Source organism: Cryptomeria japonica, chromosome 3, assembly GCF_030272615.1.
Source record: "Cryptomeria japonica chromosome 3, Sugi_1.0, whole genome shotgun sequence".
NCBI classification, from domain to species: domain Eukaryota; kingdom Viridiplantae; phylum Streptophyta; class Pinopsida; order Cupressales; family Cupressaceae; genus Cryptomeria; species Cryptomeria japonica.
The window spans coordinates 999610097-999626327 of record NC_081407.1 but is presented as its reverse complement, the minus strand read 5'-3'; the positions used below and the strand labels follow the sequence as shown (position 1 = coordinate 999626327).

Genomic DNA, 16231 nt, shown 5'->3' with positions numbered 1-16231 from the left:
TAACTATGTTAAGCGTCAATCTAAAAGGCTATCGGGCTACTAACCCGATAGCATATTAATGTCAATTGTAATTGTTATTGTTTACTTTATATTGATCCATTATTATATGCTTGATACCGACTCATTATCTGGTATGTTTTATCTGAAACAATTAACAAATACCGATTCATGATCGGATGTGTTTATAAGCGCTGTTATCATTAACAGTGATACCGATTCACCATCGGGTATGTTCATAAGCATTAAACGATTCATTATCGGGTATAAGCACTGTTATCATTATACCAATACATTAATGTTTGTAGCACCGATTAGTTATGAATTGGTTAATGTTAGTAAGGGTCACGACCAAGTGACACCTTGGTCGGACATGTCTAAAAGACATGTCCGATCAAGGTGCCACTTGATCGTGGCCATCCTACTACTTATACGTTATTCAAACCAAAGGAGATGACATTGAAATCGATACATGTTCATCCTCCATACCTGTAGCAAAAGAAAGACAACAACATTATTGTCATAGTTATAATATCAAAAAATTTTAATACACCATCCTGCATATAACTTGTTCATTAAATTGGAAATTGCAATAACATTTACAAGTACCATAGCCACTTAAAGGTACGGAGGATAAGTTTTAAATATTCTTGCCAAGTTAGGAAATTAAAAAGGTATTTTAAAGAGCGGATGCTAAAAATAGAAAAAGTAAGGCATGACTTGGAAATTAAAAAGAATGGGTTAGGAAAAATTAAAAAATTAAAACAAAGGACTTGATTCCAGACTTCTTCGAGGGTGAAAACTGTTGACGGGAATAATCATTATGTTATGTTGTTATATTATGTTTATGTTGTCGTCGGTAATAATGAGTTACGGCGGTCAGTTAGTTGGCCGACGGGTAGGTAGTTGGAGTCGCGACGGTTGTGTCGCGCCCCTTCGGATATTATATATTGTGTACCTTTTCTTCGAAGTATGATCATGTTAGTCGTGTCAAATGTAATGTTATAAGCACATGATGTACATGGACTGTTGAATTAATATAGAGACTGGTTATTTAATGTATTTCCATTATGTTCTGTGCATTTACTTTCTGCATTTAACCGTTTACTCGAGAGGGCAAACATTTGGCGCCGCTGCCTAGACGAACTCGGGAACGGAAGAAACGGATGGCGCACAGACACAATGGGCCTACCCGTTGGTGAAGTAAACCCGGAGGCCGACGACGCGCAGACAGAACTTTATACAGGAGAAGACACGGCAACGCGAGAATTTTCAATTTTGCTCCAGGTAGGGTAGAAATCCCACCAAGTGCCGTGTGGACAGCGCTGGGGGTTAGCCCGACAGTAAACCGGTTGATGAACCACCTCCCCCGGTTGCTTGCAGAGGCATCGCTGGCACAGCAGGCCCACCTGGAGGAGATTGCCAGGAGGAGCGACGACAACAAATCCTGCAACGCTACGAGGAGAACAGCCGACGGGACACGGAGAGAGATGGGGCCAGGCCAGGAGGGAATTGAACTGTGAACTTATTTTCAAATAAAAGTGTCATTGACACGAGTTGTACTTGAGCAGATGAATTAATAAAGACATGTTTTGATTTAAGAATTGAAAGTTATGGAGATGTGTGACTATTAATGCCAAACCTATTGAATAAAGATAGAAATAGAAAACCGGAAACGAACGAGTGGGAGGCCGCGCAGAGGGCTTTGATTCTGGAGCAGCAAGTAGAACGTAGACGGAGGCTGAGGCAACTTGCCGAAGGACGACCTGCCGAAGGGGGACCCGAGGGGAACCAAGGAGGTGTCACGGAAGGTGCAAAGGCCGACGAAAATTTCTACGCGTCGCCAGATCATCGTAGGACGCGGAGCCACGAGGAATTTTTAGAAGAAACAAGGTTACGGCGAAATCTAGTCGAGGAGACTCGGGATCAGTTTAGGAACTTATCCCTCACGCCACGGAGTGAAGATCACCAACGGGAAGCAGGAGTAGGAGTGTGTCAAAACGAAGGGGAGGGCAACAGTACGGGTGTAGGTGCCACAGGCGACAGGCAAAACACCGTACCTCCAGGACACACCACCAACACTACCGGAGGTAGCAGCGCAGGGACACAGACACAACCGCCTCCAGGAAGACGACAAGGGATGGCGAGCAAACAAAAGTTACCAAAGTTCACAGGGGACGGCAAGGAAGACCCCTTACGGCACTGCCGTACATGTGAGACCATTTGGTCCGCCAACGGAGTAACAGACCACGACGACTGGGTACAGCAGTTTCCAGCCACGTTACGAGGAGTCGCCATAGATTGGTACTCCAATGTAGATAAGCAAAAAGTGGCCACATGGGCTACCCTACAGAAGGAATTCACGGAGGAGTTCCGATTGCTTCGTGATGACAACGAAATTGTGACAGAGATATACAGTACCAAGCAAGGTACTAAGGAGACAGTACGGGCATACAGTCAGAGGCTGAAAGAACTCTTGGGTAAAATGGAGAGCCAGCCGGCTGACGGCTTAAAAAAACGATGGTTTGTGGAAGGATTGAAATCCTCCCTACGAAAAAAAATGAAGATTGTACCCCCGACGTCATATGATGACGCCTATAACAGGGCGATGGATCTAGAAAGCGAATATAAAACATCAAGGAAGAAGAAAAGTAATAGATATTCATCTGACGATGATGAAGATTCTGACGGGGAGAGCAGTAGCGGTGGCGAATCGGGTAAAAAGGTACACGCGCTCCAGAAGGACATGGAACGAATGTTGAAAGAATTCAAAGCCATGAAAGGGAGTACAAGTAAGACGGAAGAAAATGAAGTGTGGTGTACAGACTGTAGGAGTGACGGACACACAAGGGGTACTTGCCCAAAGAAGGCATTCTGTGAGATTTGCCAAGTGATGGGACACTCCACCAAGGAGTGCCCATACAATATGAAAACCCGAAGCACGAACCAGGTCTTGTTCATGGAGCAGGCCACAACATCCGCACCAGCGGGTACGGGCCAGCAGACTAACACAACGGCATCATCTGGAGGATACCGGGACAACAGACGCGGCGGCGGAAGGAATAGCAACAATAACAATAACGGAAGCCGTATCCAGTATGACGCCAAGGGCCGGCCAATTATCCAATGTAGGGCCTGTAATCAGTGGGGGCACTTCGCCCGTGATTGCACAAAGGAAGCCACCCCTCAGCACCTCTGTCGTTGGTGTGGGCCAGGCGACCATGAGGACGCAAATTGCCCGCAGGCAGGGGTTAATCTCCTCAACATTGAGAAGGCTGAGAAGACTCACGAGAAAGAAGTATTGGCGATCACCCGCGCCCAGACGAAAAAAGCCACTTATCCCGACCCCCGTACGGAGAAGGAGAGATTACGGGAGGCAAAGGCCAATATTGAACATGAGATGACGACCGAACGATGGGACAACGAGGTGGCGAGTACATCATCCCGTACGGAAGCAGAAAATAACATCATTGGGCAAATCTTGCAGATGGAGGTGCCGATAAAGGTGAAAGACCTTCTAGACTCTATGCCACAATTGAGGACTGCCATCCTCACCAATGTGCAAAGCACCGCATCGTCAAGTGCACCACAGGTACGGGTTCCCGCCACCGCATCGTCGAGTGCACCACAGGTAGGGGTTCCCGCCACCGCTTCGAAGAGTACAACACAGGTGGAGGTTTCCGTTAGCCCTTCGACTGACCCGATGTTACTAGCCTTGAGCAGTGGTAGACACCCAGCTGTGGTAGAAATGGGTATCCGTGGGACCATTCTAAAGGACACCATTGTGGACGGTGGATCTGGGGTGAATGTACTACCAGAAGAAACATGGAAGCGGCTGGGGAAGCCCACCCTGTGGCCACCCACATTCAACCTGGTGGGAGCGGACCAACACGGCATTAAGCCACTCGGCCTGTTGATGGCCCAGCAAGTGACAATTGGTACGCAACCATTCTTGTTAGATTTCGTGGTTATTCCCTCAAAGAAGAAAGGCTATGATGCCATCCTGGGGAGAGCGTGGTTGATCAACGCGAGGGTAAACCACAACTGGAAGAAAAATACACTTTCCATGGAGAAGGGAGGGCGGAAATATACCATTGACCTACACACCCAAGATGTCGGCGAAGAGCTCGCCTCTTCAGACTCTGACTCAGAGGACTCTAATAAAAGGGAAGGGGGTCCCGATGAAAGCAAGGGCAAGAACGCGATGGAGCCGAATAGTGAAGGGGTGCTAGAATTGGAGGGATGTTCTGAAGATGAGGTATGCTCGATTAACGGGCTCTTCCACTGGCAAATGGAGGATTACGAAATGTTCCAAAGCTACAAGCTCGAAGCAGAGCAACCAGAGCAACCAACAGAGGTGTACCTGCCGGAATACAAAGAATATTGGAAGGGAGAAGCCCCAAACCCTGGCGACATAGATAATCCGAAGAGTGTTGGCAATGATTGGAACCCTGTGTGGAAGACGACAGTCTTCAAAATCTTTATTCTTCTTCTTCTTATGTATGGGAAGGAGACCGTGGTCCCTATAGAATTTGTGGTTCCAAGTCTTCGGATGGACATTGAAAATAGACTTGCCACCAACGGGCCCAAATTGAAACCCTACCACGCGAAGCGCGCAGGGGACCCGAGAGGCCGAACGGACACCCGAGAGCCCAAAGGGGGACCCGAGAGGATGGAAGGGGACCTAAGAGGCCGGGCAAGCGACTCGAGAGGCACGGGACAAAAGCAGGAGACTTTTGGGCGAGGACAACCGAGAAGGATGAAGAGCGATCCCAGAGACAGGGGACCCGAGCCAAAGACTCTTTAGACAACTTAAAAAAAAAAAAAAGAGAGAAAAAAATCGCACGGTCGTACGACAGCGACCGTACGGTCAAAAAAAAGAGAAAAATAAAAAAAAGATGGAAAATAGTCACCGTACGACGGGACCACCGTGCGGTGGCACCACCGTGCGGTGGAACCACCGATGGTGGCACCACCATGCGGTGGTCACACCATGCGGTGGGAGCCACCGAAGGCGGTCACCAAGCAGCCCGCGGAAGAATAAAATGGCCGCACAACACCACCGCGACGAAGAACAAAACAACCCCGCACACCGCCATCACCGCACAGCAAGGGGTAAAGGGAAGAAGACGCCGAACACCGCACCACCACGCCACCACGTGATGCGAAGGGTAAAGCACGGGCCGACCGCCACAGGTAGACCAAGCAGCCGCACGATCGGAGGTGCCAATGCTGTTGTTGACCGTACAGGGAGGTTGTATGGCCGGGGTGCCATCAGGGACATTAAAATGCCAAAAAGAAAAAAAAACGACGACTACCAGATTTAAAATCCCGCTGCCCCTCGACCCTGCTGGGGCGCTGCCCCAGACCCCGCGAGGGGCGCTGCCCCTCAACCCCGCTGGGGGCATTGCCCCCAGACCCCCAGTTTATTTTGAGCTACAGAAGACCACGAGAAGTGTTGTGGTTGTCCGTATTGTGAGAAAGAAGCCCGCAGCTAAGCATTGGCAGGGAAGCCATAAGCCCTAGAGGGAGGCGGATTTGGAGGTTGGGAACAAACAGAGTTCGAGGGAAGGCATTGCAGGTCCGCGCAGTTGTATGCCCCCAGGAAGTTATTCAATTCAGTTTTAGCCTTTGGGGAGTGTGATGGAGGATTTCAGGTGTCTCCTAGCATTTGTGCCAGCAGGTTGTGGCCACCTCCAGGCAGGATAGGTACGCTTTGAGGAACTCGGAGTATGTCTCGGTTGGACGTGAGGTTGCCTTGGTGGATGCACAGAGGGCTCGGGAGGAGTTGACCACCAGGTTGGAGGCAATAGTCTCGTGAGACTTAGTTCAGCGTACCCAGGAGTTGGATGCCGGGAGAGCAGCACGGGTGGCTATCGAGGACAAATTGGCTAGGGAGATAGTATCAATTGAGTAGCAATTGGTGGAAGCTGAGACTGAAAAACATGTTTTGCAGACAAGTTTGGGTTAGGCACAGGAGGACTGTGATGGCAAAGGAAGCAATATTGGTGAAATCCGCACTTGAGCATCGGATGGTAGCAGAAAAGGGTTTTCAGGCGAGGACGCAGCAAGTGTATAAGATCCGGGCCCGACTGGTGTCAGTAGTTCCTGTCGTTCATCTCTATTTTGTATTAAGTCGTCGGAGTCGCCTTCTTTTCTTGGGGGGATGATGTTGACGGGAATAATCATTATGTTATGTTGTTATATTATGTTTATGTTGTCGTCGGTAATAATGAGTTACGGCGGTCAGTTAGTTGGCCGACGGGTAGGTAGTTGGAGTCGCGACGGTTGTGTCGCGCCCCTTCGGGTATTATATATTGTGTACCTTTTCTTCGAAGTATGATCATGTTAGTCGTGTCAAATGTAATGTTATAAGCACATGATGTACATGGACTGTTGAATTAATATAGAGACTGGTTATTTAATGTATTTCCATTATGTTCTGTGCATTTACTTTCTGCATTTAACCATTTACCCGAGAGGGCAAACAAAAACCTCCTAGACTTTTCAATTGTAGTTTTGAGTATGAGACATCACTCCTAGCTGAGGCTCTATTGTGTGGATTTCATGGTGTTCTTGTGGACTGCGTGTGAGGATTTGAGAAAGTTGGGTTGCTGCTGTAATTTTCAGTGTTGCTGGTTTCTGTGTGGCTGAAGCGAAGTTCCAATCCTACCTCACTGCCTGTGCGACCTATCATTCTGGGTTTCGGCTCCTTACTTTCCTATGTTGTTGACGAAGAGATTTGTAAGTTTTTAGCCCTTGGTTTTGAGTATTCAGTTTTTAATTGCAAATTGTACCTTTCTGCCTGGGCGTACTTTCTGGGGTGTGCATTGGGAAGCGTGATGTTAGTTGAAGCTCATGTTGATGTTATCTCTTTGTTTGTACTTGGTTGCCTAATGCATAGTGTTGGTTTGGGTGTGATTCGGGGTGATTTGAGTGAGTTTTGAGTGAGATATGAGCATTTTAGTGTGATTTAGTGTTGTTGGTTATGCATTTCCAGCTTGCTGTTATTTATATCAGATTTTAGGAAGTTGGTATTGAGCTGGTTTGGTGATAATATCTTCTGTGATCAGCATTCTCTTCTATTCTATCTTTCTTATATTTTGTAAGGTTGAATAGTAGTACTATCAACCAATTCTGGACTGTAAGCATACCCGCTGAACAAGTGGAAAAGGCAGGCTTGCTGCCTATTTTCTGGTATTTGTAACTCAGTCCTCCCACTGAATAAGTGGTCGAGTGATAAGTTTTATGTATTGTCCTCCCACTGAAATATGCAGTAGAGTGATAGCTTTATGTAATGTCCTCCCGCTGAAATACGTGGTAGAGTGATTGAGTTTTAGTTTCTTGTTGTTTCCCTTGGCTGGTTTACGGCTAAGAAGTTTAGTTTCTATCCAGCCGGATAAGCAGAAGGGGTTGGCTTGTCGCCCGTGCATTGTAATTTCAGTTTGGTTTTTGGTGCTAACAATTCCCGGAACACCGTATGCTCTCACCCTCCCAGATTGGGCTCTCGGTGAACAGAAGGTGGAAGGGTTCCCTTTCAGTTGTTTGGATTATTTCTCTACCTTAATGGGTTATGGTGTTTTCTTGTAATTCTCATTGAAAATCAAAAACTTTAAGGGGAATATTACAATACTCACCTAAAGAAGTAGTGATTTTGGTATAGCATCTGGATTCAGTTAGACTCTACTAGGTAGTTCGGAAAAGTCACTCCTCTTACCCATGTCGAGGAGACAGCTAATGTGTCTTGTCAACATGAAGCCATATATCGATATAACTTGTAGTTTCTGTATGTCTCCCACAGCAGTCAACCGAAGTTATGTCGCTACACCGACAAGCCCAAGTTCGATATAGCTTTGGCGAAGACAGATTTCAGTGTAGCTTGGGGTTTCGGTAAACTGTCTGAAGGAGGAAATCGAAGTCTCGTTTTGTGGCAATAGATTATATCGGTATGACGGTGTTGGAGTCTTGTCGATGCACTGTTGTTTTCGGTGTGACTCAAGTGTTCGCTAAGACATTTCAACAAGGAAGTCGAAGCCGCATTTTAAGTCGAAGCCGCATTCTATACTGAATAGCCAATTTCCAATGTTGATAAGACATGAGATTTTTCTGAGCGACAAAGATGATTTCTGTGAGACTATGGAATTCGCTAAGAAAGTTTTAAGGCATTGTCAAGGTGAGGAACATTTGTCGATAACCTTTGAGACTTGGTGGGGACCACGATGGACTTGTTTTGACTTGTCGAGTTGTCTGCTGACGATTGGTGGAAACTAGAACGACTCAAAGGAAGCGATGACGACAACATGCGTGTTATTAACAATCTGATAAGTTCGACAGTTTTTCAACAGAGACATTGAAACGTCTGGAAAACAGTTGCAGGTGGTTGGATCGTGTGAGAATGATTTCTATTGTTGTGCAAAGAGGATTGAAGTAATTGATTGGTAATTCTATAAAAAAGCTGAATTAAAAAGCCAATTAAGATTCTAATCTTTTGTACTGGTGCCTAAAACAGAGATGAGATCAAAGGTTTGAAGCTTGTATGTAATTGTTTTACTGTAATACAAGGGATTACTTTGGTGTGTGAATTTTTCACACGTAAGGGTCTTCCCACGTGAAATTTGGTGTACACCTCTGTGTTTGTGTTTTTCATGTTGCTCTGTTTATCTTGTGTTGTGTATCTTAGTTGCTATAATTTGAATTGAAACACTCATTTGCTCTACTTCTCTAAGAAATTGACATTAGGAAGGCGTTTTCCACACTCTGCTTTCCTTACAAGACCTTTGTCAATAACCTTTGCAAAGGTAGGTGGACATTGAAAATGCAATTGGTACCTCAATTCAGCATTCAAGTTATGGATATATATTTCAATCTTTTGCTGCTCTGGTATGTCATATGGACACTTGTTGACGAGTTGTCTCCACCTTTGTAAGAAACTAGTGAAAGATTCTCCATTTTTCTGTTTACTATTGCAAAGGTCTAACTTTGAAAACTCATGCTCAATATTGTAGGAGAAATGAGTGATAAATTTGTCCACTAGTTCATCAAATGATTTAATTCCTGGTAGTAGATGATAGAACCATTCTAGAGCTTGGCCACCCAAAATTTTAGGAAAAAGTTGCATTAGGTATGTCTCATTGTGTGCGATTTCCATACATGTGGCACAAAACTCTCTAATGTGATCACGTGGATCACCTTTCCCCTTGTATTTGTCAAATGATGGAACTTCAAAATGAGGAGGAAAGGGTAACATTACCAAGCTTTTATCAAATTTGTAAGGAGATATATACTCAAGTGAGTATTGTTTTGGTGAGTATCCTAATTGTAATTTGGTGAGTTGTAGTTGCAAGTCTTGGATTTGTTATACAAGTGTATTCAAAGGATTCACCAAAGGATTCTTCTTGCTCTTAGTTCTTGTATTTGCATCAGCTTGGTTTGTTCCATCATTTGTATTCTCATTTATGGTTTCATTAGTATTTGTGTTGGCATTTGTTTCACTTTTAGTTGTTGCCTTCAATTTTGACAAATCAAAATTAGATGGGAGTTTTACACCTTGTTGTGCAAGTTGAAGGAAATATTTCTCCATCACTTTTTCCATAAGTTTATGAAATTAGGATCTTGTGTTGCCTCAAGAACATGTGTGTCATCTATGTCACTAGAAGTCTCATAATCACTATCGTTGTCATACAATGGATTTGAACTCTCACCAAAGAAATTTGTTGAATCAAATTTAGGACCTTTTCCTTTCCCTTTTGTAAAGTAATCCATAGTTTCCCTGATTGCTCTTTGTCTTCTTGTTTCAACCATACGAGATTTTTAAAATGTCAATGAAGTGATTCGAAGGTATAAAATTTATATGGGTGTTGAGTAAATACTTGTATAGAGGTTGGATGAATGCTTGATGTTTTGATTTAGAGGAAAGAGACTTAACCAAGGTATCTTAAGTGCAATTTTGATCTTTTGTTTGAAAGATTAAATCTTGGACTATTTAGAAATAGTGATACAAGGCAAATCAAATTGGAGATGATAGATCTCTATGATGATGACTAACCTTGCCAAGATTTAATACTAGTTTAGCTCCAAAGATGAAGGATGATAAAATCTTGATAAGGGAACTAAGAAAGTTGAAATGAGGATCTTAAAAGCGCTAAAGGAATCCTGATTTTGTCTAAAATTGAAATTTTATGCATGGAATGTGTATGGAAAGTATCAAATGTTGAAAAATTTGTCTGATTTGACACTTGACTGAATATCTGTTTTCTAGAATAGGATCTTCATGAAAAAGGGTATCTAAATCTGTTTTTTGTTTTTCTTTTAGACCTGCGGAAGTGCTCTTTGTTGTAGATGCACTAGAGTACAGGTGTTAAAACAGTCAATGAATGCGCTAAACTAATTGTCAAATGCGCTACAAAATACTTTAAAAGCGTACTCTAGTGAACGAAAGCACTACTCTGTTGATTAAATGTGCTACTCTGATGATCAAATTCACTACTCTGGTGATCAAATGCGCAATAAAATGTTTCAAAAGAGCCAGGCTGTGTTACGGATGTGCTAAAATGTATGTGATATGCGCTAACAAAAGTTGTGAATGCGCTACTCTGGGTTTCAAATGTGCTAAACAATGAAATTTTGTCTTTCTGAGAATCTCTCTATTCAAGTTTTCAAAATTATGCTTGTCTCAGGGATGATTTTCTCTATTTTGATAAGGTAGCATAATAGACACAGCAGACACAATGTTTGTTTGAAAAATGAAAGAAAAAAGTATGTACAATCCTAAACAAATGGTTTGATCAAGACTATACTTGTCGAATCCTCATGCAATAGAATACTTCACTTAACAGGATAGATAGAAACTTGATAACACTGGCTCCCCTCCATGGCACACACTTCTTGGGTATACCAAGCTTCAAATTTCTAAAAATCCTAAGATTTCCAAAAAAATTCTATCTCAAATTAAGGAGTACATGAGAGATATCTTCAAAATGCGCGTATCACAACTACTAAGTCAACAAGTAGAAAAGGTAGGCTTCTAATAACAATAGTTTTTAGTAAGGTCATCCGTTTAGGTGGCCATACATGCGGCGTTTCACACTTATAAAAAGAGGCCTCCTAGCTCTTGCGGGTTTTACGCACCACTATGGGTACTTGAGACGACAGACGTTGGTATGACACATTGGCACCTATTACTTATGAGTTTCCTCACAAACACATTTATTTATAGTGGCTTGGAAGGGCTTGTCCTTAGCCTCGTTACCACTTGGGTCATTGCCTCTCACTTGGCCTTATGGGCTACTTGGGAGGCAGACCCGCTAAATAGGTAATTACAAATGAAAATCTAATAAACATAAAAGTGAGTCTATCTTTTTGATCACCCAATTAAGGGGAGAGCATAATACCTATCACTTTTGTCATACACAATAAACACTAACCACCTAGATTAAGTTATGTGTAGCTATTTTAAAAAGACAAAAATACAGATTTTGTATGTTGTTAATTAACTGCCTAATTAAACTATGTGAAACAAGAATGATCAAATTACTGAACCCCTAATTAAACTATGTGCCTAAATGCAACTAAATACCCTGCAAAACCACAATTGGTATTTTTCAGATTTCAATCTTCGACATGCATTTACCTACACATGGTTCAACAGAATGTGTATGCGCTACAGAAAATGACAAAAGCGCTAATCAATGCAATGGATGCACTGCTCTGTGTTGGATATGCGCTAATCTACAGTATGAATGCGCTGAAAGGAACAACCAATGCATTGTGAAACATTCTAAATGCACCATCTAATGATATGGATGCGCTAGAAAAAAAACCATATGCACTGATTAAAAATCTAAATGTGCTACTTGGAATTCTAAATGCGCTAATCTGAGTGCTAAATGCGTTGCGGGATATTGTAAATGCGCTATAATATAGATTAAATGCACCAAACTGGGTAGTGAATGCGCTACTCTGCGTCCTTTCCATACTTTTTACCACCTTGATTAATCTTCTCCGAGAGGATTTTTGTCCTCAAGAAGGCTAAGATGAACCAAGTTCAATCCCACAAGAGCCACAAGAGTTTCACTAGAAGAGAATAGCATAAACTACATAATCCAAGTGAGCTCACAAAACCTCATTTTATACATTTTCCCATCAAAATTTCTAGAAGACAATTTAAAATTCACTTTTAATTAAATAACTCCATTTTTCTTCAAAAGACCCGGTAAATGAAATAATAACAATATTTGATATACAAAGTCCCCTTTTCATGCATCCATGATTTGAAATTTTTTGTCCCCTTTCCAACGAGCTATTACGCTAAGGTTCTTTTTGAATTATTTTAACCAAATTAAGTAACCTTACTAAAATAATTAAATGAAAACCAATAATACTCCTCCTAAGTTGCAGAAATTGTCGAAAAGCATCAGAATTGAAATCTACACATACTCAAATGATACCAATGATGAATAATGAAAATCAGGGTCAATCAAATGACTTACTATAAATAGACACTCTCCAAGAATCTTGGAGAACACACCAGAAGTCAGAAATCACTTTGGAGAGTGTCATAAGAGTCATCAAGACCATCTAAGCTAACTGCCAGCAACAAACATCCCCTCCGACAAGGCTAGCAGTCACCAAGAAAACTAGAGCTAACTACCATCCTAGGGAGACTAAAAATAGGGACATTACATATTTGCTCCAAGAGGAAGTCTAGATGTGTTGGAGGATGGTGCTAGTGCATTGCTACACAACAAAGGTGCTAAGTGAGGTGGAGAGACTAGGTTTGAAGTCAAGCTAAATTATCCAATCTTTGATAATTGATGTTTTGTTGTTTTTGCTATCTGGACTGTTTACAGTGCAACTGTGTTTAGGTTTTGTCATATGTACAAATTAACCTAGTTCCTCTATGCCTTGTTGGCTGAAAAGGGCTTTTTGTCTAGCCTTGTTCTTGGCCATTTTTGTACCTTTTTCAGTTCTAATATGGGTGAGGGCCCTAACAATTCTAAACTATCAAAAAAGTAAGATATGAAAGAACAAAATTATTTATAATTATAATTACCAATTCATATTATATAAATATTAAGATAATCTAGCATAAATATATCAAATACTACTACATGAAAGATGCCAAGAAATATCAATCTGATCATATGTATAGACTAGAACTTCAAAAATAATACTCTTTAGACTTAAAAGGCTAGTACAGATAAAAACTTTACCATTCCATGTGCTGCATCCCCAATCACGACTATGTTTCTGTGATGGAATTGGGAGAGAAGTACTGCCCCACCACCTCTCATTGGTGCCTGCTTCCACAAATCTTCTGCAAAATTCTGGTTCTCACGTAGAAGTAGATCAAGCACATCTGGAGCTTTCTCTCTGAACAATTTTAAGAGATACGCTTTAGGAATTAAGATCTTGAAAATCCAGTGCTTCTGTTTAAGGGTCTGAAAAATACCTAAAGATCCTAGTGATATCTGTTGGAGAAGGTGCACTCACGAGTTCTTCATTCAATGTACCACCCCAAAAGCTTCCATCGGCAACATTAACTAGCAGCAAATTTAAGTTTCGCCAAGCCTATATGAATGGAAAACTCTTACTTACTAAGCAGATAAGAACATTATAGACAAGAATTCAATCACCTTAGCTAATGTCCTTAATTTACTAAAGTAGTGCCACAAGTTTCCAATCAATGCTAGTTCAGTTACATGTTCACATATAGATCATGATCGTTGCAAATAAGAAAATTAATAAAAAAAATGTAAATCTTGGGTACTTATTTAGTCAATACAACCAACAGTTTGCGATGCATACCTGCACCCTATCATGATCAACAATAAAGGCAGACTCCCTTGCCAAAGAAGGACAAACATAGAATGACTTGTAACTGCGTGGGTTCTCCATGAAGTCTAGAGTGATATGTGACCTGGATGGAACAGTTCAAAGTTCATCAAAATCACGTAATGTAATCGTGAAAAAAGACAATAAAAAACTAGTTAATAAAAAACAGAACCATAACCAAAATATTTCATGTTATTTTGTTAAAAACTTAAAATACATAAACCATTCTTTCTTTATTCACCTTGGTAGATTGGCCTAAAAAAATATGGAAAATATACCAAATATGATTGAGTAAAAATAAACATTAGCATCACTCCCAAACAATTGGATTTGCTTATTACTTCCTCCAAATCAATGTCTGTTTTTCCCTCTTTTCAACAGGAGTTCATGATTGCAATGATGAAGATGCTAGAGTTTCTAAGTCTAGGAATGAGTCTGAGTCCTGGGACAAGATGAAGAAACACAAAGACTTTCCATAACTTATTTCTGAGTTGTGGAATATTTTTTTGGTGCCACATGAATAAGTTATTTTGATCCCCTTAATTTATGATCAATAGTTTAAACCATGCTCTTTTTCAATAATTTGTAATGTCCCCTTGTATTTGTTCCTAGGATTTTTGCCTAAATTCTTAAATTTCAAAAGAGACTTCTTTCTGTTTCAGTGATTAGTGATGGCAATTCTATAAGGATTATATTACCAAACAATACTTCAGATATAAAATGGATATTATCTTGGATCCACAATATCATCTATAGGGAATAATATATCTACACCGTAATGTATTGGATATCAGTAAGCAAGTATAGATAGATATTGATCCTACAGATTTATGGAGGCAGTGCTATGATATCCGACTTGGTCAAAATGCTGATGTAAATAAGTAATTGATGTGATATTGACTTGATATTTAATTACTGTAATAACTTCAAGTGGTGATAATTATGGACGAGTAGTGAATATTATCGCTATATGCTATTATTTAAATATAAACTCCTATATTGATCTGAAAGTAAGATGATGATGTGCTGTTCCTGATATCCCTTCTTTATGTATACATGCAGATTATCTGCTATTGATCGATATGATCCTCATCTGATGAGTGTCTTGTTAAGGGGTAATTATCCAATCATTGCTGTTTCTGATAAATTACCAAAAATCGATGATCCTTGCTGAAATGTTGGAGACTTCCTTTATACTTCCACCTCTCAAAAGTCACACTTCTTTGATAAGTTCTCTCTTCTTATTATACATGCACCTCTTCATAACCACCCGATAACTCTTCTATTAGGATCGCTATCTAATTAGTCATATGTCTAGTCGCTAATATAAATAGTTCTTAATAATGAATAATAGTATTAATGTTAATGTTTCTGAACTTGTTATTGCGGCTACTGATCACCACAACTCATGCCTCTTTAGGAAGATATCAATCGATCATTTGACATGCTTGTGATATTGTAATCGATATTATCAAGCCGATGCTGTTATTATTACCGATGGCTATTGCTTGTAGATAGAATAACAGTGATAGTTATCATCTTTCAATAAGACGATGCTCTTAATATTGCTGTTGGATGATAAATCGCTGTCAAGCATAATCTTTTCCTCTTTTCCTGTTATTTCCTTTCTTCATATCACCGTACTAAGCCCATCACCCAATAGCCTTTGTGTTAATTCATAATAAACAGTGTGGAGTATTTGATGGCACCAGAGTTTCGTCTCCTTTTAGTTACAACATCTCTTGGATGATAACTTTATGCTTATATTTGAAGATATTGATTGCTGGATATCAATAACAACTTTAACATGGTAATGTTAATGTCTCTAATTAAGTTGTCGTTTTCTTTTATACATACAGTCACTACTCTTTATCCATATTTGTTGCCCATAATTCTTATTCAGTCATTGCTCATTAAAGAAGTCAACGCCATTATTACACAAGTTGCTGTTAATAATGTAAGGCTTTTATCATCCAAACTAATCATTTGCACCACCTTTCATTCTTTGCTGTACATTTTATATCGCTTCTCTTTCAGTGCCTATCTTCAATGCTGAAATAACATATTTATTGATCTTGGGATAAGTGCTCCTTAATACTCTTCTTCTTAATAAAGTTGATGTCTTATGATGACCCCTGTCAGCTAGATATTAACAATTATGAATCACTGTCTTAATAAAAGTCGACCCCCTTACATTGCAATGTTAATATGTCTTCAAGTATGGTCGGCTATATATGTAATTGATGTTCTTTTCTTTCCGCCACTTAATACTTTATTAATCCAAGCAAATGTATAACAATCTTGATAACTAATTTTCTCACTCCTTGTGTGTTATGTCCCTTTAATAATTGTTGCTCATTCAGTCACAACTGAATTGTATCTTTCATCTCTCCACTTCCTC

At 40.8% G+C, this 16231-nt stretch overlaps 1 protein-coding gene across 4 annotated transcripts in view; it reads right to left on the bottom strand.

Annotated features, from left to right (window-relative positions):
• Positions 1-16231, bottom strand: part of LOC131077759 (kynurenine 3-monooxygenase) — a 143704-nt gene that overhangs the window by 44801 nt on the left and 82672 nt on the right. For 3 of the 4 annotated variants that reach the window (XM_058015308.2, XM_058015306.2, XM_058015307.2), the window contains exons 7-9: positions 13804-13915; positions 13448-13566; positions 13209-13368 (exon numbers count right to left, since the gene is read on the bottom strand). In XM_058015308.2, coding sequence (XP_057871291.1) covers positions 13209-13368; positions 13448-13566; positions 13804-13915 — 391 coding nt within the window. The remainder of the gene's footprint in view (positions 1-13208; positions 13369-13447; positions 13567-13803; positions 13916-16231) is intronic. The other variant, XM_058015309.2, reaches the window with a different exon arrangement.